The 23,523-nt window shown below is 32.2% G+C and overlaps 2 protein-coding genes across 3 annotated transcripts in view; one reads left to right on the top strand and one right to left on the bottom strand.

Annotated features, from left to right (window-relative positions):
* Positions 1 to 18,966, top strand: part of LOC132755778 (multidrug resistance-associated protein 1-like) — a 29,800-nt gene extending 10,834 nt beyond the window's left edge. For both annotated transcript variants that reach the window (XM_060746696.1, XM_060746697.1), the window contains exons 14-32: positions 29 to 113; positions 503 to 572; positions 1,462 to 1,588; positions 1,979 to 2,155; positions 2,886 to 3,053; positions 3,504 to 3,690; positions 4,318 to 4,372; positions 4,969 to 5,110; positions 8,583 to 8,814; positions 9,292 to 9,436; positions 10,567 to 10,732; positions 12,394 to 12,593; positions 13,028 to 13,151; positions 13,676 to 13,777; positions 14,120 to 14,266; positions 14,796 to 14,954; positions 15,767 to 15,933; positions 16,496 to 16,690; positions 18,201 to 18,966. In XM_060746696.1, coding sequence (XP_060602679.1) covers positions 29 to 113; positions 503 to 572; positions 1,462 to 1,588; positions 1,979 to 2,155; positions 2,886 to 3,053; positions 3,504 to 3,690; positions 4,318 to 4,372; positions 4,969 to 5,110; positions 8,583 to 8,814; positions 9,292 to 9,436; positions 10,567 to 10,732; positions 12,394 to 12,593; positions 13,028 to 13,151; positions 13,676 to 13,777; positions 14,120 to 14,266; positions 14,796 to 14,954; positions 15,767 to 15,933; positions 16,496 to 16,690; positions 18,201 to 18,315 — 2,763 coding nt within the window. In that variant the 3' untranslated portion in view covers positions 18,316 to 18,966. The remainder of the gene's footprint in view (positions 1 to 28; positions 114 to 502; positions 573 to 1,461; positions 1,589 to 1,978; positions 2,156 to 2,885; positions 3,054 to 3,503; positions 3,691 to 4,317; positions 4,373 to 4,968; positions 5,111 to 8,582; positions 8,815 to 9,291; positions 9,437 to 10,566; positions 10,733 to 12,393; positions 12,594 to 13,027; positions 13,152 to 13,675; positions 13,778 to 14,119; positions 14,267 to 14,795; positions 14,955 to 15,766; positions 15,934 to 16,495; positions 16,691 to 18,200) is intronic.
* The window catches only part of LOC132755779 (E2F-associated phosphoprotein-like), a 67,018-nt gene that overhangs the window by 22,745 nt on the left and 20,750 nt on the right, over positions 1 to 23,523 (bottom strand). The window lies entirely within an intron of this gene.

Below are 23,523 nucleotides of genomic sequence, written 5' to 3'. Positions count from 1 at the left end.
TATCAAACATATTTTATGTATTTTTCAGGGTTATGTATCACTGAAAAGAATTCAAGAATTTTTATGGAAGGAGGACATGGATACAAGGAATATAGAACATTCGGAAACATCAAGTACACACGGTTGATCCAGTATTTATAATATATAACATATTTTGAATTATTACACCATGTAAATGATACAATTAATGCTTCAAACATAATCACAAATTTACAGTTATATATTGCATTCTGTCATGTTACACCTAATTTCGATTTTTATGTATTGTCTCATTCAAAGTCTAGTTTGACTAAGAGGAAGATTGATAGATAGATGTCAAAATAATGCTAAAATGTGTGGTTTAAAAAAAAAAAGAAAAAAACAGCCGACAAGAAAAACAAATACGAAACAAAAAGTATGTTGCGCATTGTAAGAGAGTAGCAAATAAATGAAAAAGGATGGACTCTTGTTTTTTTCATGTTTTTTTTTTCTATTTACAAAACACAATGTTTATATTTTTCAGAATATGCTGTCAGCATTGAAAATGGTTTATTTACATGGAATAAAGGGTTGATGAATCAAACACTCCGACGGTATTGTTATTTCATTACATGGATTGCAAAATGATTAAGCATAATTATTATGTCATAAAACAACTTAATTTGTACAGAAGAAAAAAACCTGTTTGAGCAAAAGAATTATTTTACATACGTTGACAGATTTATCAGATTGTTTACTGTCTAAAACTTATTTTGTGAAATATAGTCAGTTAATAGGTAAACATTTCAGCCCACATCGTAATATAGCTATATTTTCATGCAATTTAACTTAGAAAAATAAGATAATATATAACAATTTTTTTCATATTGATTTCCTATTATTTAGCAGCTATTTGGTCCGCCATCTTGGATTTCTTAAAATATGATTCCACATGTGTACCCAAATATTTTGAAAACCTCAAATATGTAGCTTTACTGAAAACCTCAAATATGTAGCTATACATTTATGTATCATTTATTGATGAACCTTTTTGTATACAAAAGATCCCTGGGGACTGTACTAAAATACAATGCATGACAGTTCCGTTTTAAATTGTCATTGTAATAAAAGTGAATAAAATCGTAATATGTTCACAATGGCACAGTGACGAAGGTCAAGCCTAGATAAAATAACCTAATATCTACACTATAAATTCAATATTATATGATGACGTACGAAATATTAATATCTATTTCCATTCTCACATATTGACAATATTGTTAAACAATATATGGTCTGTTAAAAGCACTAGAAGACTAACACTATTTTTGCACTAAAATAATCCCTTTTTCATTCGAAAGATTAATCTATTTTTATTTTTTGGCCGTCGCATGATTGGTCTATGTTTGCTCTCAAAAGATTAATCATTTTTCTAAGGAAATATGAAGGATATTTTAATTTAGCAGTTGAATGTCATTTAGAATCTTGTGTTTTAACTTACAGTATTAACCTGAATGTGTCCGAGGGAGAACTAATTGCTGTTGTTGGCCAGGTGGGGAGTGGTAAGACTTCGCTATTATCTGCAATGCTAGGAGAAATGGAGAAGATACATGGTCACGTGACCTTGAAAGTAAAACATTTTAAATGCCTTTCAAAGCCATTCATTCTTTTTTTCGTTTTGATATGTTTACATATGTCATTTATAATGTAAAAATAATACATATTTCTTACATTTGTGATGGAAATAAATCATAAATAGCTCTCATTTGCATGTATTTTATAGCTTATTTCATGTTTTATGGCTAGCCTCTGATGTGTTTAATAATATAAAATGACAACGGTTTCCTATATTCATTTATCACATGACACTATGAAGCCAAAAAAAAAACCCGACATAACTACTAAACATGCGTAATATGAAAAAAAAGTGTATAAGTTATTATAAATTTGAAACCAAAAGACGGTATGTCGTAAATATGCATTCTTGTTCCTTATGATTAGAACAATTTTCTTGATTCAGGGTAAAATAGCATACGTTCCTCAAGAAGCCTGGATCCAGAATCTCACAGTTCGAGATAACATTGTGTTTAGTAACACGTTCGATGAGATAAGATACAACAAGGTGATTACAGGATGTGCTCTCGTATCTGATCTAGATATGTTCCCAGGAGGGGACCAGACTGAAATAGGAGAAAAAGTAAGACTTTTAAGTAATCCAAAAGTGGCTGACTGAATTTTTTCCTCAGGCGAGGCGAAATTTCCTTCCTGACAATAAATCCCGGCCATTAAGTCTAATGGACATTAATTGCCTCTCACTGTTGCTTTAGAAGTTATGTGGGATTTGTAGTCGGTCACTTACGGAGGAAAAAGGTAATTACTGGTAAGTTATCCAGGACAGCCGGATACGTGGATCGACCAAACAAACACAAAAAACGCCAAACTGTATACGTTGTACGTTTACTGTTGTGTATTTAGTTTATACCACTTTCAAATCCATATAAACAATTGTGTTGTATAAAGTTGAAAGAAACCGTTCAATTTTCAGTTCGTGGTGTTTTGTTCTTGAAATATAGAAATTTCTATATCATTTATCAGTATTTCTATCAGATACCATACATAAGTATCCCTTGCTTCTCTAAGAATAAGCGCCGGTTTCTATCGGAATATGAACAAGCTAAAATCATGGACGAGGAGCAGGAAACCAATGAAAAATGTCTCACAGATTTACAACATATTAAAAAAGCTGTGTTTCACGGAACATTATAATTATTCATGTCCAATAGTTTCATATGTTCCGTTGATATAAGTCTGCATTAAATCGACAACAAAGAAAAAAAACTAATGAAAGTTTGATTCCTCAGTGAATAAATTTAAAATACAGCGTTGCTCCATAAAACATTTAAATATATTTATACATTATTTATTAGGGTATAAATTTAAGTGGTGGACAAAAGCAGCGTGTGAGTTTAGCAAGAGCTGTTTATAGTGATGCTGATATTTATTTATTAGACGACCCTTTGAGTGCCGTTGATTCTCACGTAGGCAAACATTTGTTCAACAATGTCATAGGTCAACAAGGACTTCTTAAACGAAGGGTAAGTATTTAATTTTTGACCTTATTATTGCTGATCTAAAATAGCACCATTTTCTTAAAGCCAATTTAATTTAGCATTGCATATTGTTTAGCCATCTAATTCATTACTTTGCACAATCATTTTTGGAAATATTTGAAAATATAAACATTTGAGAGGATGATATTCTTCTTGATCAAATTTTAAATCGAATCATTTGAAATGAAACAAGATTTCAGAACATTTTAATATCATTTGAACGAGTTAAATCTAGTATATTTTAATATTATGTTGCTTTGCTGAAATATTTATTTGTCCATTCTATTTTTTATCATAAAATCTATCACATTTATAAAGTGCACTAATATAATTCATTATTATAAGTACGAAATTTACTAATAAATTACAATAAAAATGTTTAAGGTAATTATATAAATGAATTATTGCAACAAACATATTTGTTTTACAAATCAGACTCGTATATTGGTCACCCACGGTATTCACTGGCTGTCAATGGTTGACAGAATTGTTGTAATAGCCGATGGCCAAATATCAGAAATGGGGACATACCGGGAGTTGATATCAAGAGACGGACCGTTTGCACAGCTTCTGCATACATTGGCACAGGAAGATAGCCCAACCGATGACGAGTCTGATGAAAGTAAGCACTTTATTTGTGAGATTTTATATCAATGGTTTGTTTATTTTCCATAAAAACTGCTCAGATAACTTGATGATCGCTTTGTAAAAGAGGTTATGTTTACTATTGATTAAAAATCTTACTGACTAGAGATTTGATGTGGCCATGAGAATCATTAAAATATGTTACATTCCCATTTTAGATTTTATGATAACTTTGAAATTTTACCTACATAGTAGACAGACACAAAACTCATATACGTTTTTCTTATATATTCTTTTTATACAAACATCTGGTAAATTTGCAACAACATTCTTTTGCATGTTTTTTTTCTTCGAGTATAATTCATCATATGTTTTTCTTTTACCTCTTCTGAATGAGGGGTCGCCTCTAAAAAATTAGGCATCAGAATTGCAGTCACCGTTTGTCCCTGCCTGATGGTAAAAGGCGGCTTTATGGGTTCGAAGGATTTGAGTCTATGCATCTCTTAGATCCAGCAGTTGAGGTGGTTTTGATCCTGTTGTTGCCTTAAGTTAGAAAGACCCGAGGTTAGCCAAAATTATCTTTCCTATTTCTGCGCCATATGACTTAAATTGTGTTTGTGCGCCGTAAAATCAAACAAAACAAACTAACAATAGTTTTCTTCAGATCATATCACAGTGGATAAAGACAATACAGATAAAGTAGAAGAACGTATCAATAGGTAAAAGAATTTTAAATTAATGATATGATTGAAGACCTTTGCACATTTCTGAACATCTTTATAGTAAGACGTTGTTCTAAAGTTGCAAAGTAATAGTAGAAATTTTTCAGTCTATCTTCGTGGGGCGTACGTGGCCGAATGGTTTAGGTCGTTATTATGTCCCTCACCATTGAAGGTATGAATCCCGACAGAGACTCTAGATTCTTTTATGTGCGGAAGCTATCCAGTTAGCTAAGGGAAAGTCGGTGGTTCTACTCAGGTGCTCGATTGAGCCTGAATTTATGCAGGGAAAAACTGAGGTCTTCCTTAACCAGTAAAGCTGTTGGTGCGACGTAAAACCCAACCAAAGAAGTCTATCATCATTGATATTTATCTTTAAAAAATCACCTTTGAAAGCTTATCTTGTGCATATATATAATTTATAACATTGAAAATTATAGCACATTTCTCTTGTAATATCAAAAGAATGTTATTTCAAGAATGAAAATATTTTAATTTTCTATGAAGAGCGTTTATAGAATTATAATTATACGGCTATACAAAGAATAAAGTAGACACATTTTGATAAGTAAAAAGATACACCATGTTCATATCAGAAAACGGACTTTATCATCTGAGAAAGAAAAAGAGTTTGGGATGTCATTTTCTAAGGATCATGGGGATTATTATGATGGAAGTTTGTACGAGAGCAGTGATAAACACCAACTTATTCAAGAGGAAACTTCAAAAAAGGGACATGTAAGTTTTTTTCAAACACAAAAAACTTCTTTTATTAAACTATTATAGGCTTTAGTTTAGATATTTAATATAAAACATTTGTTTGGTGGATCTCTACAAAATGTTCAAATAACAGCCATTTGGTCAAAATTGATCCCGCTTTAGGGGATCTTTGATTTTCTTCCTATGTATATAGTAAAAAAAAGTAGCGACTATAGAATTTTGATACATTGTACATTTTTTTTCTTTTTCGCGTTGAGAAAAATCAAATTTAACGAATTGTTTAGAAATGACAGTAGAATGAATGAAAAAATAGCCAAATTTGCATATGATTTTACATTCTTGTATGTATTCCAATCCTTTGTGATTGATATCTTTCATTTTTAATAAGTGTTTACACATTTTGACCATTTACTTGTAACAGTATCAACCTTGTTGTAAAAGTATCAAGCCTGTTGTAACAGTATCAAGCCTGTTGTAAAAGTATCAAGCCTGTTGTAACAGTATCAAGTCTGTTGTAAAAGTATCAAGCTTGTTGTAAAAGTATCAAGCCTGGTGTAACAGTATCAAGCCTGTTGTAACAGTATCAACCTTGTTGTAAAAGTATCAAGCCTGTTGTAACAGTATCAAGTCTGTTGTAACAGTATCAAGCCTGGTGTAACAGTATCAAGCCTGGTGTAACAGTATCAAGCCTGGTGTAACAGTATCAAGCCTGGTGTAACAGTATCAAGCCTGTTGTAACAGTATCAAGCCTGTTGTAAAAGTATCAAGCCTGGTGTAACAGTATCAACCTTGTTGTAAAAGTATCAAGCCTGTTGTAACAGTATCAAGTCTGTTGTAACAGTATCAAGCCTGGTGTAACAGTATCAAGCCTGGTGTAACAGTATCAAGCCTGGTGTAACAGTATCAAGCCTGGTGTAACAGTATCAAGCCTGTTGTAAAAGTATCAAGCCTGGTGTAACAGTATCAACCTTGTTGTAAAAGTATCAAGCCTGTTGTAACAGTATCAAGTCTGTTGTAACAGTATCAAGCCTGGTGTAACAGTATCAAGCCTGGTGTAAACAGTATCAAGCCTGTTGTAACAGTATCAAGCCTGTTGTAACAGTATCAAGCCTGTTTAAAAGTATACAGTATCAAGCCTGTTGTAAAAGTATCAAGCCTGGTGTAACAGTATCAAGCCTGGTGTAACAGTATCAAGCCTGGTGTAACAGTATCAAGCCTGGTGTAACAGTATCAAGCCTGGTGTAACAGTATCAAGCCTGGTGTAACAGTATCAAGCCTGTTGTAACAGTATCAAGCCTGTTGTAACAGTATCAAGCCTGGTGTAAAGTATCAAGCCTGGTGTAACAGTATCAAGCCTGGTGTAACAGTATCAAGCCTGTTGTAACATATACCTGTTGTAAAGTATCAAGCCTGTTGTAAAAGTATCAAGCCTGGTGTAACAGTATCAAGCCTGTTGTAACAGTATCAAGCCTGTTGTAACAGTATCAACCTTGTTGTAAAAGTATCAAGCCTGGTGTAACAGTATCAAGCCTGGTGTAACAGTATCAAGCCTGTTGTAACAGTATCAAGCCTGTTGTAACAGTATCAACCTTGTTGTAAAAGTATCAAGCCTGGTGTAACAGTATCAAGCCTGGTGTAACAGTATCAACCTTGTTGTAAAAGTATCAAGCCTGTTGTAAAAGTATAAAGCCTGGTGTAACAGTATCAAGCCTGGTGTAAAAGTATCAAGCCGTATCAAGCCTGGTGTAACAGTATCAAGCCTGTTGTAACAGTATCAAGCCTGTTGTAAAAGTATCAAGCCTGTTGTAACAGTATCAAGCCTGTTGTAACAGTATCAACCTTGTTGTAAAAGTATCAAGCCTTGTTGTAACAGTATCAACCTTGTTGTAACAGTATCAAGCCTGTTGTAAAAGTATCAAGCCTGGTGTAACAGTATCAAGCCTGGTGTAACAGTATCAAGCCTGTTGTAAAAGTATCAAGCCTGGTGTAACAGTATCAAGCCTGGTGTAACAGTATCAAGCCTGGTTGTAACAGTATCAAGCCTGTTGTAACAGTATCAAGCCTGTTGTAAAAGTATCAAGCCTGTTGTAACAGTATCAAGCCTGGTGTAACAGTATCAACCTTGTTGTAAAAGTATCAACCTTGTTGTAACAGTATCAACCTTGTTGTAACAGTATCAAGCCTGTTGTAAAAGTATCAAGCCTGGTGTAACAGTATCAAGCCTGGTGTAACAGTATCAAGCCTGTTGTAAAAGTATCAAGCCTGGTGTAACAGTATCAAGCGTTGTGTAACAGTATCAAGTCTGTTGTAACAGTATCAAGCCTGTTGTAAAAGTATCAAGCCTGTTGTAACAGTATCAAGCCTGGTGTAACAGTATCAACCTTGTTGTAAAAGTATCAAGCCTGTTGTAACAGTATCAAGCCTGTTGTAACAGTATCAACCTTGTTGTAAAAGTATCAAGCCTGATGTAACAGTATCAAGCCTGGTGTAACAGTATCAAGCCTGTTGTAAAAGTATCAAGCCTGGTGTAACAGTATCAAGCCTGTTGTAACAGTATCAAGCCTGTTGTAACAGTATCAAGCCTGTTGTAACAGTATCAAGCCTGGTTGTAACAGTATCAAGCCTGTTGTAACTATCAAGCCTGTTGTAAAAGTAACAAGCCTGTTGTAACAGTATCAAGCCTGTTGTAACAGTATCAAGCCTGTTGTAACAGTATTCAAGCCTGTTATAACAAGTATCAAGCCTGGTGTAACAGTATCAAGCCTGGTATAACAGTATCAAGCCTGTTGTAACAGTATCAAGTCTGTTGTAACAGTATCAAGCCTGTTGTAACAGTATCAAGCCTGTTGTAACAGTATCAAGTCTGTTGTAACAGTATCAAGCCTGTTGTAAAAGTATCAAGCCTGTTGTAAAAGTATCAAGCCTGTTGTAACAGTATCAAGCCTGGTGTAACAGTATCAAGCCTGTTGTAACAGTATCAAGCCTGTTGTAAAAGTATCAAGCCTGTTGTAACAGTATCAAGCCTGGTGTAACAGTATCAACCTTGTTGTAACAGTGTCAAGCCTGTTGTAACAGTATCAAGCCTGGTGTTACAGTATCATTGTAAGAATATTGCTCAAATAATGTAGCTTACAGATTTTTAGTTATGAACAACAAAGTGACATAATGCATTGCATTTAGTTGAAAATCCAGACCTTTGTCATTATTAAGACTCCCTATTTTGTGAACAATTATGTATTATAAGAAGATTCTTTTTAGTTACAAGGTAATTCAATTGCTAAACATACAGAAAATAGGGAGTGATTACTCGAAAACAATTAAACAGCAATATTAGCGGTAAACTGCAGATTTTGATTGAGTCCGTTCAAATGAGATATTACTAAAAGCGCACGATCTCTCATGCCCCCTAACCATCAGAAATATGGGAAGTACTCAACTTTAGTTATTCCATTAGTTAAGATTCAAAATGACTTTTGTTATTGTTTTTCAGGTACAGTTTGATGTTTTTAAAAGCTATCTAAAAGCAATGGGGTATTGCTGGACATTTATAGCCGTAATTTTCATGACAATATTTCAAACTATGAGCGTATATTCAAACTATTGGCTCACTTACTGGACGGAAGATGCTTTGCTGAAGAATACTTCCCAAGGACACACTAAAGCATATGAAAATAAATTTGTTTATTATTTGGTCGGCTATACTCTTATTGGCGTTTTGCAAGGTAAACCAGCCGTATGTTGTTTTCTTAAATATCTGATAATAGTATATTTAATACCGTAAATCTACCCTAAAAACTTTGCAAAATCAAGAATGTGTATTCCATTAAGTTATATTGCAGTAAAAACATTTCCCAGGGCAAATATTATCTATGTAAAGCAGCAAGACCCAAAATTCACGCCCAATGTCTTTAATCTTAAATTTGGTTAAATTCTAAATGTCATAAAATGTAAACAACAACATTTCTAATTTACTGTACAATGTTCATATTGCCACAGAGCAAAAGAAGAAAAAAATGAAATAAAGATGACAGCATTTTTTGGACATTAAATGATTCTTGAAAGAATTCTGTAAATATTATTCAGTTTAAATTGACCTTTAACAACGCTAACTGAAAATTGATTTAACAATGGTTCTTAAGAAAAATAAAGTTTATATAAGTTTTTTACATAACATATATTCTGGGGGTGATTTGTTTCAGGTGTTGCTATGCTTCTATTTGGGATTGTGATTTCTATAAGAATGGCTATAGCATCTGGTATCATGCATAAATCTATGTTGTACAGTATTCTACGGTCACCAATGGCTTTCTTTGACACAACACCCGTCGGCAGAATCATGAACAGGTAGAAACAAATATTAAAACTGAAAAAAAAACGGAATTTTTACCCTTTATCCTGCTGATCTTGTGTAATTAATCTATCCAGCAGTCCATTGAAAATAGGGGTTTGTGTATGAAAAAGAAATACGGAAGGGCAACAAAAAGTTAAGAGTCTGGCCTCGTGTTCACTAAGATTTAAGTCGGGATCAAGATCAGGATCAAATTTAAAAACTCAAATATTCCCCATTGTTAAATCCTCAAAGATTTAATATTAAATATCAGTTTGATAAAATTTGAATTGAAATGGCATGCATGAAATTTTATAATAAATTTTATTTGATATTATTTTACAAGATATGGGTATATATATTGCAATGGATCCAAATATTGATCTTGATCCTAAATATGATCCTTATTTCTGATTCTGATTATTTTTGTATTTGTTTTGTTATTTGTCAATTGTATCCCAAATAATGATTGTTTCTTTGCAAATCAGTAACGTTTTACATTTTGTTTATGTATCATTTGAATTAAACAAAATATGATCAATTTTGGTTTCGTAAAGCAATGAAAATAAAATCAGGATCATTTGGTCCAGAATCTGACCTTTTCTTAGTGAATGTACAGATGTGCACCTGGACGCGACAGAGGCTAATTGTTTTCAATTTCTGTAGATTAAGGGATATTTTATTTTGGACACATAATTTGAGTTGTATAATAAGAATAATGATTCATTATCAAATAATGTATGTTTATTTTCATGTACATATGTATATTTGCTTAATCAAAGTGCCCTAATACTATGAGTTAAAATTAATTGATTTGATTACATTTTTAGATGTAAATTAGATCTTTGAAGAAAGTTTACTTTCTCTTTGTCTCAGAAAAATATGAAACCGTGTTATTGACCAAAAGTGTATTTTTTACATATTTGTAACTCTTGTAAGAGTTTTGAGATCAACACATTAATTATCTCCTAACATAAAAGAGTAAACCCAACCACGATATTTGAAATGATGATACTTAAAAATTTATACCACCAAACATTGATTTAAGCAGCACTGAACACAGTAGAACGACGATTTGTTTTGTTATTCACTAAAAAAAGTCATTTTAAGTGATGAAGTATCAGATTATTTTGTATTATAATTTCAGATTTTCTAGTGATATTGACATAATGGACGTGAGAATACCGTATGTGATCAGATGGTTAAACACTCAGATATTTCAGTTAGCTGCCATTCTTATTGTTGTGTCCATAAATACACCTATAATAATGGTCGTCATTGTGCCTGTCACCTTCATATATTATCTGCTATTGGTATGTTACTGATTAACATTTTTAGATTTTCAATATCATTTTATTAAAGAAATCGTTTTTCTTTTAACCATATACTATATCATATTCCACCGTCGGTTACCCATGCTATGTATTCCGTACATACTACATGTAGTATGTACGAATACACATGTATATACCGTGGCTAACCGACGATGATTATCTCCACGAAATGAAAAAGAGAAATAACCTAAAATAATCTAACCAGACACTTCAAGCATTTTCGTAGAAACGTGCTTATTTGCTGTTTAAGTAATGCAATGTGTACTAAATTAGTAACTGATGTATAGTAAGTGCCAAAAGGATATTTACTCTTTTATAATCTACTTACCTTAACATTAAAGGAACTATAACAATTCAAATCACTTGCCCCTTACCGCTGTGGGTTCCCGACAGGGACTTTGGATTCTATCCAGCTAACTTACGGAACGTCGGTGGTTCTAATAAGGTGCCCGTTCGTGCCTGAAATATGCACGGAAGGGCACCTGAGGTCTTCCTCCACCAGTAAAGCTGGGACGTCGCGATATGACCTATACTGTGTCGATGTGACGTAAAACCCAAAAACAAACAAACAAACTATAACAAATCATATTACACTTTTCCTTTCTTGGCCTATGTAATTCATTTGAGTAACCGTTTTTTTTAATTGATCAAATTTAGGACATCTTACATGCACACAAGGTGTGTGTTTAGAAGTGATAAAAGAACTTTTATATCTGGTTGATTTTTATTAAGCCATGAATGTGGTTATTTATGTTCAAATGTTTTTAAAATTAATATCAAGTTAATCTTGGTATCAACTGAAAGTCACATATATAATCCTTAGGAAGAAACCTTTAGTTTTAACATAAATCATTAATTGTCGCCAAGATGTTAAACAAGAATTGTGTGTACATTGGGTTGAACTTTGTTAAAATGAAGATGGTTTTTCATGCTCAAATAAGTTTTGAATTAATAGTCAAAGTTAATCAGGTATCAATTGGAAATCACACACATGTATAAACTGTTATATAATTTTGTTATATAAGGATATATAACAGATGATTCATACTCACACTAGTTTGTTATATAAGGATATATAACAGATGATTCATACTCACACTAGTTTGTTATATGAGGATATATAACAGATGATTCATACTCACACTAGTTTGTTATATAAGTATATATAACAGATGATTCATACTCACACTAGTTTGTTATATAAGGATATATAACAGATGATTCATACTCACACTAGTTTGTTATATAAGGATATATAACAGATGATTCATACTTACACTAGTTTTACTTTATCCTGAAAGCTACCACATACGTCTTCAATCAATATTTTGACCTTTGCAGTGTCTACTTCTAAATGTATGAAAAGTTATTGCTACCTAAATAGATAGAACTATTCTGTCACAGCCAGACTATTTTCATCCTTAATTTATCTTGTTGGAATAAAATGTTTTCATAATTGTACATAAATTCAAAATCAAGTTTAGTGAAACCAAAAATACATATACACAATACCGTAAGACATCTTAAAAAAACATTTAACATTTTTAGCAAATTAGGTCCAAGATGAACATAAAGATGTTTGGTCCATTTAAACAGCTAAATGGTAATTTATTACATTTGTGCATTTTAATCTTTTTCAGCGATTTTATTTACCGACGGTACGGCAGGTGACTCGTCTAGAATCAGTTACAAGATCACCGATATTTAATCATTTTAGTGAAACTATTACCGGTGCTGGTGTTATAAGAGCATATAAATGTACTGATAAATTCATTACAGAACTTGATCGTAGAGTGGACCAAAACGTTAAGTTTATGTTTGCGTCTATATGCTCTGCTAAGTAAGTACAACTTTATTTTTATTAGTCTCTACCATCATTTTCTTTCATCTTCGGTTACAAAGCGGTCATTCCTTTGGTTGCAACGTCATCCACATATTGGCTCAGTTACATCATGACGGCGGACACCTAGTGGTTCAGTTACATCTGCCTGTCAACCCTTGAACGGTGGGTTTAGCATTACTCTGGTCACAGCCAGTTTACCTTTTATAATGAGACTCAGTTCTAGGAAGTGGACTTACAGAGTTTCAATAATTTTTTTTAATAATAATAATAATGATAACTGTTTTAATGATTTTTTTAGTTCCTTTGTTGAAATACCAGAATATACAGAAAAAAAGAGAAATAACAGTGTTCAAGTTTTCTTCTTTGAATGATGCATATTATGTCAGAATTTTAGTAATTTTTTTAAATGATCTCAAGATGATATATTTCAGATGGAATGCAATATGTTTAGAAAGTTTAGGTAACCTTCTGATTTTAACCACTGCCGTGTTTGCGTTTACATCAGACGGATTGAATGGTGCACAAGTCGGTCTGTCCATAACATATGCTTTGCAGGTTCAATTTTTATAATTTTCATATTTATATTTCCCTACTAAATACTTTATTAAGAAAAAGAACTTAACAACAAAAAACAACATATGAATGAATTTTACCATGTCTTCTTGTAGTGACTTCTTGGTATTGTGAAACGGTCACATGCCCGGTTGCATTCAATATCTTTTCTAGGAAGTCTTCTTTCAATAATCTTCTATGCTGTAATGATTAACAATCAACTTAGCGAATCATCACATGTTTTAGCTTCAATTCCTTTAACATAAGAAGACTGTAGGCAAAAGGTCGACTAAATTGCTAATATTAAGCATTTTCTGTAACGGTAATATGCTAACAATAGTAGAAAAAGCGGAACACGATGATGAAAAAAGATAAAAAGACATTGGTAAAAGTTTTCAGGATTGTTTCTGAAGTTCAGGATTTTCAGTGTCTTGAAAGCCTTCTATTTCCTTTGTAAAACTATAAAAAATTCTTAATTTAGGATTATCAGGATTTTTAAAATTTCCAACTTTTACCCATGTATCTAGGTGACATTAAGTCTTTTACGAGGTGCACAACTACTGGGAGAACTTGAGATGAGGGTTATATCTATAGAAAGAGTAAAAGAATATACAGAACTTCAACCAGAGGTATTAGTTCATATAATAATAAGAAACACAATCCAACTTCATTGCGTATGTAATGTTAAACTATAGGAGCATTTATACCAGCAAATATAGTCGTGAATGTGCTAGTACACATACTTTTTACAATATCTTAAATGTTCTGAAGTAAATACTAAATGAAATCTTTATTGAGAATAATAATCCATTTAAAAAAGAACAAAACAAATATATTTTACCATTAAATGAAAAGACATTGATCTTTATTATGGTGTATACATTCTTTGGTTTTAGTCATTGGGATATACAAAATGATATATTCGTACAGTATCACTAAATAATACGATATCTTGTAACCATTTGTTTCAGTCGGCATGGACGATTGAGACCAGTAAACCACATGCTGATTGGCCACAGAATGGTTCAGTTGAGTTTCGGGACTATACAACAAGATATCGGGATGGCCTTGACTTGACCTTGAAAGGAATAAGTTGTCAAATAAGGGCCGGAGAAAAGGTAAAACATATATGAGTATATAAGAAATTTCTCCGTAATATGAAATACTGAGGTAATTGAATATTGATTCTTGAAAATATACATATATACATGTATTTACAATTCAATGAACCATTAGGTAAAGTGTACAATAAATTGTTTGTAGGTAGTTTACTTCTAAAATATTATCTTTACAAAAATTGATCCAAATGATAATTATAATAACACAAAATGTATGTTAATATACAACACTATCTTGATAGATATTTTGTAACACTTAACAGCACAGTATGCAGACCAAAGAAGGTGTAATTAAAAGTTAAATGACATAAATAAAGAACGACCAACAAATTTGGGCACCTTGATTTTGAATTACTTAAACAGCCACGTCCGTCTTTTGATAAATCATTTAACAACTTAATGTAAAGAATCAATTTGAAACAAAACCGCCGTTAGCGATGTTAAATGTTTTCAGTACTCTAACACTTATCAAATTTGATGTGTGCATTGGTATTACTCTTATGACAAATGTTACACATGCTGTTTTCAGATAGGAATTGTTGGTAGAACAGGTGCAGGAAAATCATCACTAGCATTATCGTTGTTTAGATTGATAGAATCAGCTGGCGGATCTATCGTTATAGATGGACACGATATAGCAGATATTGGACTTCATGATCTCAGGGAAAAACTTACAATCTTACCACAAGTATTTACATCTTATTACTTAAAAAGTATTTCTTTAAATTAAAGGCTATTCATATTTCATTTTGAAGTGTATTTTTTATTTTGGTTAGTGTATTGTATTGTAAAGGCCGTATGGTGACTTTTCAGGTTTTTTTGGTGGACAAAGACCTCCGATATCCCTCCTTCCATTGTTTTAGACAAAAACGGGAAAATGAGTAGAATCACCGATGTACCGTAAGGTAGCTGTGTAGTTTACTCACATATAACACTTCCTCCTAAGTCCCTACGCAATTTTGAGGGGCAAATGGTTTGAAGTCAACGACCTAAACCACACAGCCACGAGCACCCTACATTACTATTTGTAATCTCGTGGTATTAAAATTAGACTTACCAGTCACATACCTCAATGACCTATGGGCTCATACTTATTTCATCTATCATTAGTGTTAGGTCTGTGTAGGTGCCCTTCTACACATATAAAATGTAAAGGTAAAGGTCTTGTTTATTATATTGTCGCCCCTACTGAAAGGGCCAGCCATTTCTGACTTATGAAACACCTTTATATACACATATATTTGTCATGATATACGGATGCATGTGTTAGGTCCATGTCCAACAGCATTGCTGTTAAGTCAACAATTATATATATGTATTTAAGTGAGACTCGCCAAAATTCAGTAGTGTTAACAGTGTATTTTAGTAAATATTGGGTTTGATTGAATTAAAGGTTAATAATATAAAATATATATTCTGAAAAGGAAGAGCTATATATTTTAAAACTTATAGTGTCAGTTACACATGTGTAAGCAAACTGTGTTGATATTTTTTGTACAGGATCCCACTTTATTTTCTGGAAGTTTACGAGAAAACATTGATCCGTTTGGAAAATTCGACGATGCTTCTCTTTGGAAAGCTTTAGAATGTGCTCATCTGAAAAGGACTGTACTTAACATGCCGTCACAGCTGGGGTATGAATGTGGGGAGAGTGGAAGTAATCTCAGGTACTTTGGTGTCAGTTGTTTGATATATTTAACAATCCCTAGAAAAAGTTTTATTAAACTCAAATCGTTCAAAGTCAGTCGCATTTGCTGATATCACTGTGCCTTCAGATATCCGGAAAACAAATAGTAAAATCAAAGCAATCAATATATATATATATTTGTTTTTAAAACGGGAAGGGACCAAATAAAAACAGACTGAAGCAAATTAGTTTTACGCTTCCTCCTCAACAGATGACATAATCAAACTTTATTTTTATTTGTCCTTAAATGCATTCACTAGAAATGAAAATTCATATAAGCGGAATGGCACATTTTAGTATTATTCAAGTTAAGCTGATAAAAATAAGTGAAAGTAGTGTCGTCAATATTATTGCTTTATTCATTTGTTGTTGTTTTTTCTTGATTTTGATTTTTTAAATTATTTATGAAAAAGGCACATCTAATGCGTTTTAAATGTTGGCTTTACACTATTTTGCGTCTAGCACGCACTTTGCATAAAAAAACCCAAAATACTGACGAGAGATTATTTATTGTAGAGATTAATCTGTTATTGCGTTTTCAGTGTTGGTCAGAAACAGTTAGTATGTCTTGCACGCACTTTGCTTCATAAAACCAAGATACTGGTACTAGACGAGGCGACAGCAGCCGTTGATCTTGAAACAGATGAACTGATTCAAACAACCATACACAATGAGTTCAGTGATTGTACCATACTGACAATAGCACACCGACTACATACAGTTCTAGATTATGACAGGTTTGTCAATTATGATTAATTAATGGTCAGGAAATATGTACGAACATACTTCATTGAGTAGGCTTATTGTAACCATTTGAAAGTAACATCCCGTCAGCTTGGTTGAAGGACTGAATTATAAATGATGAACGTACGTGATGTTCTAGATTTTAAATATCGTGCTAAAATGTATGTATACATTGGTGGTTTTGTTGCAAAATGTGCCATTCATATGCACTAAAATACAACTTAATTGTTCTTCCATACAAATGTAATACAAGTGACCGAGGGGATATAGTGGAGAATATATTTAGAATTACATAAACAGGACCCGAATGTTATATTTATGTCAGAAAGTCTATATTCTCCCGTATATCCCGTTAGCAAAATGTATTATACACTCCTGCGCACCGCGGTCAAATGTACCACTGGCCGGTCACTTTCTTACTTTTAATTCATCAAGTTGCTAAGGGAGCGTACTTAAATTAACGCAAATTGTTATTGATGATAAGTTCATAAGAAAGTCTAGCACTTTTAGACTAAAGTATATTTTCAAAGAAGTTTTGGGAAAAAGCGCACGTACATTAGATGACGTCAGTCGTTCAACGGCAACTCAAACTGTAAATCAAGTATTATATATTGTACTCTTAGCGGTGTAACTTTTAACATGTTTTGAGGTAATGACATTAGAATCGAGAAATACGATTTTAAAGAACAAAACGCAATAATGTTTTTATGCACACACATAGTAAATTTTCTACAATACACGTTCTTCAATGTATAATATACGTTATCTTCGCGAAATTTATTTGCATTTTATAAATTACTTGAATCAACGTTTAATCAACGCCCATTGATGCTCGAATGACAGACCAGATAGGCCTTCCGCATATCAGTTGCTAGATTTGAAAGGAGTTATTTTAGATGTACTTTAAAGAGTAATTTAAGGTTTCAAAACCCCTGATTAACTTGATATACATGTATATTAGCTGACAAACGTGTGTCTAGCTGTCTGATTAGTCCAGTAGGAAGGGCGATTGGTGCTTGATGTCCAAATCTTATATTTAAATTCGAGTCATTGATGCATGCATCACATGCAGCTCTATAAAGACCCGCCATCACTGTTACATGATTTCTATGATAATTATTTGGTTGAAATTTGAGTGACTTGTGATAAAACAATTCAGAAAAATAGCAAAGAGTTACTGACCATTTCTGATGTAACTGCTGGTCTTAAAAAATTTGCTAAATGGGATATGATCCCAAACGCAACAAAACATAATTCTGCTAAACGGGATATAAACCAAAACCCAACAAAACAGAAATCTTTTAAATGGAATACGAACCTTAATGCAACAAAACAGGAATCTTTTAAATGAAAAACATACCTAAACGTAACAAAACAGAAATCTGTTAAACCAAATATTTTGCTAAATGGGATTTGAGTCACAATTAATTTGTGTCATGTTAGCATCATGTCTTTATCTTTTATATAAACAGTATAATATGTGGGGTTTTTTTTGTATACCAGGGTGATGGTACTAGCTGAAGGAAGAATTGTTGAATTAGAAACTCCTGGAAAACTACTTAAAAATAAAAACAGTGTGTTCTTCAAAATGGCAAAGGATTCAGGACTTGTGAGCTAAATAAAACCAAATTTTCGAAAATTATCCGAAATAATGAACGTTTGTAGGAAGATGTGCCAAATATTTGTTCGTAATTTCACCGGAAAACTTTACTTTCTAAATATATTGGCTTGATTTGTAATATCCAGTTTTAAAGGTTTAATGAATTAAGCAAGGTATTTCGGCAATTTTAAAAAGTATGTATCATAGCAACATATTCACTGTATTTATTGAATGATGTTTTAGCTAGGAAGCGTCTAAATTTCCATATGTTGCGTTTTCTAGAACAATTAAATATTAAGAATCAAAATCGTAATGCAAATTACAATTAAATAATACAAATGTGTTGATATTATATTCCGAAGAACATTTATTATTATGACAAGTCAACATTAAATGGTATTCGATTCATTATCTAATGTAAGTCGGCCTGACTTTTTGTCTCATATTTGATCTCATTCTGGTAAATCTGGAAAAGAAAGATGTTCGAATCAATAATATAATACATGTTTAAGTTGTGTTGATAATTTATAAATGTGTATTTAAATGGTATTTCACTTGTAACTATCATGACTTTTGTTGTTATTGTCGTTATTATTATTATTATTGTTGCTGTTGTTATTATTATTGTATGTTTTACTATTATTTGTGCAAATAAAGATTTAGACTAAGCATTTGTTTTCATGTTTAAATAGAGGATATTGTAAGGGACTGTGAATGTTTATCTCAGGACCTTGTAATGAATATATCAGTTTAAAACAAACTATGTTTTATGACAATTTGAACATCAAACTAGCATAATTTATTGACAAATGAGGTAATACTGTTCAGTCACTGCTTAAAACTTACCTGCCAGGATTCCTTAACTTTACCTGTCAGGATTCCTGAACTTGCCTCAACCATTCATATTTGCTGATTTTATTTGTTTAGATAATTTTCTGGAAAAGGAGGGAATTAAGACCATGATAAAAGACATTCTGAGGCTCTAGGACTATATAAGACACTTTAAGGAGGTTTATACTTCAGGAAATGATTCATTTACTTACTTTGTTTATCCTGGCATCAAAATGGCCGACAAGAGTTGTCTACCTTGATTCAAAACTTTAAATGCTTATATTTTCATAAACATATACAAATACTTACCATTTTACATGTAAGAACAATGAATGTAATCTTTATTTACCTAAGACTTAAGTTAATTTCCAAATATTTAGCTGGCATTGCTGTATTTCATAATAATGTTGATGACCGGTATGACCTCTAAGTTTGTCAGGAGGGAAAATTCAAATTCCTGGCACTTGGAATCTTTTTATATCAATAGTTCATTTTTCTAAGCTATAACCATGATTGTTTTGGTCCAGATATTAAGTGCATCAAGTTAAGCATGTAATTCAAGTGTTTATTGCATATTTTGTTATTTGTTAACTTTGTTAGTTTACATTTTCTAAATTATTCCTGTCAATATGGCTGCCATTTTAAGAAATCCCTGTCTTTCCTGTCAGACTGCCAGGCCAAATGGAATGTTATGATTGGTCAATTGTGACAGTCCTGGCTATTTCAGAGTCTATATAAGTAGCCATGACAGGCTGTTTTCAGTTTGCATTTTGGCTTTAAATCCTGACAGTCGCGAAAACTAGTGACAAGAGCATTTTGTATATTTTCATGGAAACTTCTATTGTTAAACATAGCAAATTAAGTGCTTTTCAGAATTGAACAAAGAAATTGTGGAATTAACTTTTTATCAATAAAAGTTGTTATTTGAGCAGTTTTTGACTTAGCTTACAATATTTGTTTGTTTTGCATGTAAGATTGAAATATAATTTGGATTTAGCTCTATAAAGGATTGGAGCAGTACCTCTAGACGCTTGCAGAAATCATGATCACAAAATAGACAAATATAGTTTTTTTCGCATATTTTTACATTTTTTCTTCATTATCGCACTTAATTCGGTGTGATAAGATGAATTAGACCTGTTTTAGTTCATTCCGTTGGGTAAAAAGGCAAGATTTTAGCATTTTATCATTCAAGCGCCTTGTCCGGTATATACCGGAATACGGTATTTAGTGTGGTGCTCCAATCCTTTTTTTAGTCACAGCCATATAATTTCACTGAGTGAACACCAGATGCCATATTTTCACGAGTGGCGTAGCCACGAGTGAAAATATAATAGCTGGTGTTCACGAATGAAATATATTTAAATCTTATATGTAAAACAAATAAATTTTCTTTTTATTCATGCTTTTTTAAGTGATTTTAAGTACTTTTTACTGATTTTGCCGCGTAACGTCGCGCATTCTCCTTTGTGACGTCATCACATCATGACGTCACATCATTAATTTTGAAATATAGTTCTGTTAAATTTTGTCTAATTTTGTTACATTTCTAATATGATGTATGGTGACATCGACTTTCTTTTCCTAAAGAAGCAAAATTTACGCATGAGAGCATTTATTTCTGCCTGTTATTCCATTTCGTTATGATTTTCTATTCATCCGCATTCAGATATAGTCCGGCTACTGTGAAAATTATATTTTATAAATTTCACTAGTGGTTTATCAGAATATAATCATCTGATATATTACAATAAAACACTGGAAAGCATGAAATAAATATTTGTTGATCCCTTTCCCAGCTGATGTTGTGTTATGATCTAATTCTGCTTTGATATCGGCACTGCCATTCACTTCTTTCTTATGAAGTTTTTAGATCTACACAAGGAAGTGAGCAGACGACAATATAGAGTCTGGACCGAATACCCGGATGTATAGAACGTCCTGTAACTAAAATGTCAGTCTATGCCTGTCTTAATATGGTGGAAGTAAATATTTATGTAAATAGCATGTTTTACTAGCATCGCATATTTCCGTTCTGTGGTGTCAATTGAGTGCTTTGGTATTTTTCTTCGTAATTACTTTATTTACCAGAAAGTGTTATTTACGGGGAGCGCCTGATAATTTCCGATAATTTCTTATTTACGGGAAGCGCCCGATAAACAACAACAAAATAACTACTAACAAAAGATATACTCATAAACAAGATATCAACACCGGCGAAATAAAAGCAGAGCAATGATTTTGAACTGAGTAAAATTTCTTTTGAAAATGATATCTGAAACTCTTATTTGAATAGAAGATAAATATTTATTTTATAATTTGCCATGTGATAACCAGTTACTGATTCACTTTTTGTTCAAGGTAAATGCCCTTCTAGATGTGCCCCAAACAACTAACCTTCTTATTGAGCGGGATTGACCGGATGGTATTGAGGCATCGCGTGATTACTTGTTGCTATGACAATCTCTTTTGTTGCCATTCTCCTTAAACCTTTAAATAAAGGAAACAAGTTCGAATTTATCTTCTACTTATATGTCTTTATTTATAGACAAGTATTCGATGTGTTTTATATACTTCACTTTTAACTGTTATAATATTTATTATACATTTACTAGTATTAAACTTTAAAAAAAACGAAGAAAAAAAAGATGAATATTTCTAGCTTCTTCGCTATGGTTGGTTTTCACATAATAATATTTGCTGATCCCTGTTCTACTTGCACTTCTAATTAGAGGGAGCGACGGAAGGTTACGAAAGCAACACGTGGTCACTATTGACAACAGTTACTGTGAAAACAGGATTGTATTAATTATAAGTTAACTGAAAGGAAAGTCTGTCCACGAAAACAATAAACTGACAGCAAAAACAACCAAATATGAAAATAAACAACAACAACAAACGACATGGATAGATGGATGGACGGACGGACAGCTAGATTATGGACGGAATGAAGCTCGGATGTTCGCCCGGACGGACAGATGGATGGATGGGGTGTGGTTGGGTGGATGTCTTTATTCACTACTTTGACCTTTTTCACGTCAGAGAAGCAAGTTATGATAATGTTATATTTATATAACATAAAACTTCCGAACTGTTCCTTTAATCAAGTATAAAATTCAAACATTCCCATGTAAAGATATTTTATCCTGGTACATTTATTTCTTAAGAATAGTGTTCATCGTACATCGCAGGCTATGGAAAAATAAAAAGTAACGATTTTTCTTTGCCTTGATGTTCGCTTTATTCTTATATTTTGGGTTTGTAATGCATTCATAATGGATATAATTAAGTTAATACATGTATTCATATATAAGACTTGTAGAAAATGCACATGGCCACAAAATACATACATTCAAATAAAATGAAACATCACGTTATCATCAAAGTTTACATTATTTCGTAGCAAAGTGTCAAACAATGATTTAAATACATCTTTGGATTGTATTAAAAATACATGTACGTGAAAAATGAAAGGAAATAAAGAAATATTACCAAGAAGATAACATTTTTATAAGCAGTCATATAATTATTTACAATTTATGTATAAATACAATATATACATCATCATTATAGACAATATTACAAACACGTTTTACATGAATATCACTCGATAACAGATGTTGAAAACGTATCGATTAAACTGTAAGTTATAAAATTACACAAATCTGTTATTTCTTAATATGTAAAATTAATGTGTAAAAGATCGTGTATAAATATTTTTCGCTTGTATGTAACGAGGATTATGAATCGAAATGTTTAACTATATGTACATGGCATAAAGTGAAAAAGTATTTTATTTTCTTAAGTAACTTCGTCATCTTAGAATTACATAACGGAAATACCAAATACTATCATAATATATGTGATAATTTCAGTTCTCGGTTCTCGACTAACAGAAAATATCACACTACTTCGAAGCAACACTTTGCACTGTGTATGAAATTATTTTATGCATGCATGCATTTCATCTGTACATTTTGTATCGATAAACTTCAATATGCAGACAAAAAATATATCATTCAATCTTTAGAACAGGAGGCAAGGTGTGAATACTCTAAGATTGATGCTTTTGCTGTCAATTTAGGAGATTTGAAAGAAGAGAGTGTTTTTCCTGAAATAAGACAGAAAAAGAGCATAATATGCAAGAAAAATATTTTATAACCGGTAACTGTTATAACTGTTTTGATTACGATAAAAGGGCAACTGCTCAAACCGTGCTTTATTTTTCAGAATTAGAAAGCCGATTTCAATAGTTATTATACGGGTATCACTGTTTTTCTTTGTTGAATTTTATTGAATGGACAGTGGGTGTCAAGTGCTGTGTGGCAGCTGTAAAAAGTTGCCCCCTACTTCACTTCAGTATCAACAAGAATAATCAATTACTGATTTCTGAGA

Source organism: Ruditapes philippinarum, unplaced genomic scaffold (assembly GCF_026571515.1).
Source record: "Ruditapes philippinarum isolate M1 unplaced genomic scaffold, ASM2657151v2 ctg513_1_1_1_1, whole genome shotgun sequence".
Lineage (NCBI taxonomy): Eukaryota > Metazoa > Mollusca > Bivalvia > Venerida > Veneridae > Ruditapes > Ruditapes philippinarum.
Note: the sequence above shows the minus strand (reverse complement) of the source record. Positions and strands in the feature narration are given on the sequence as shown.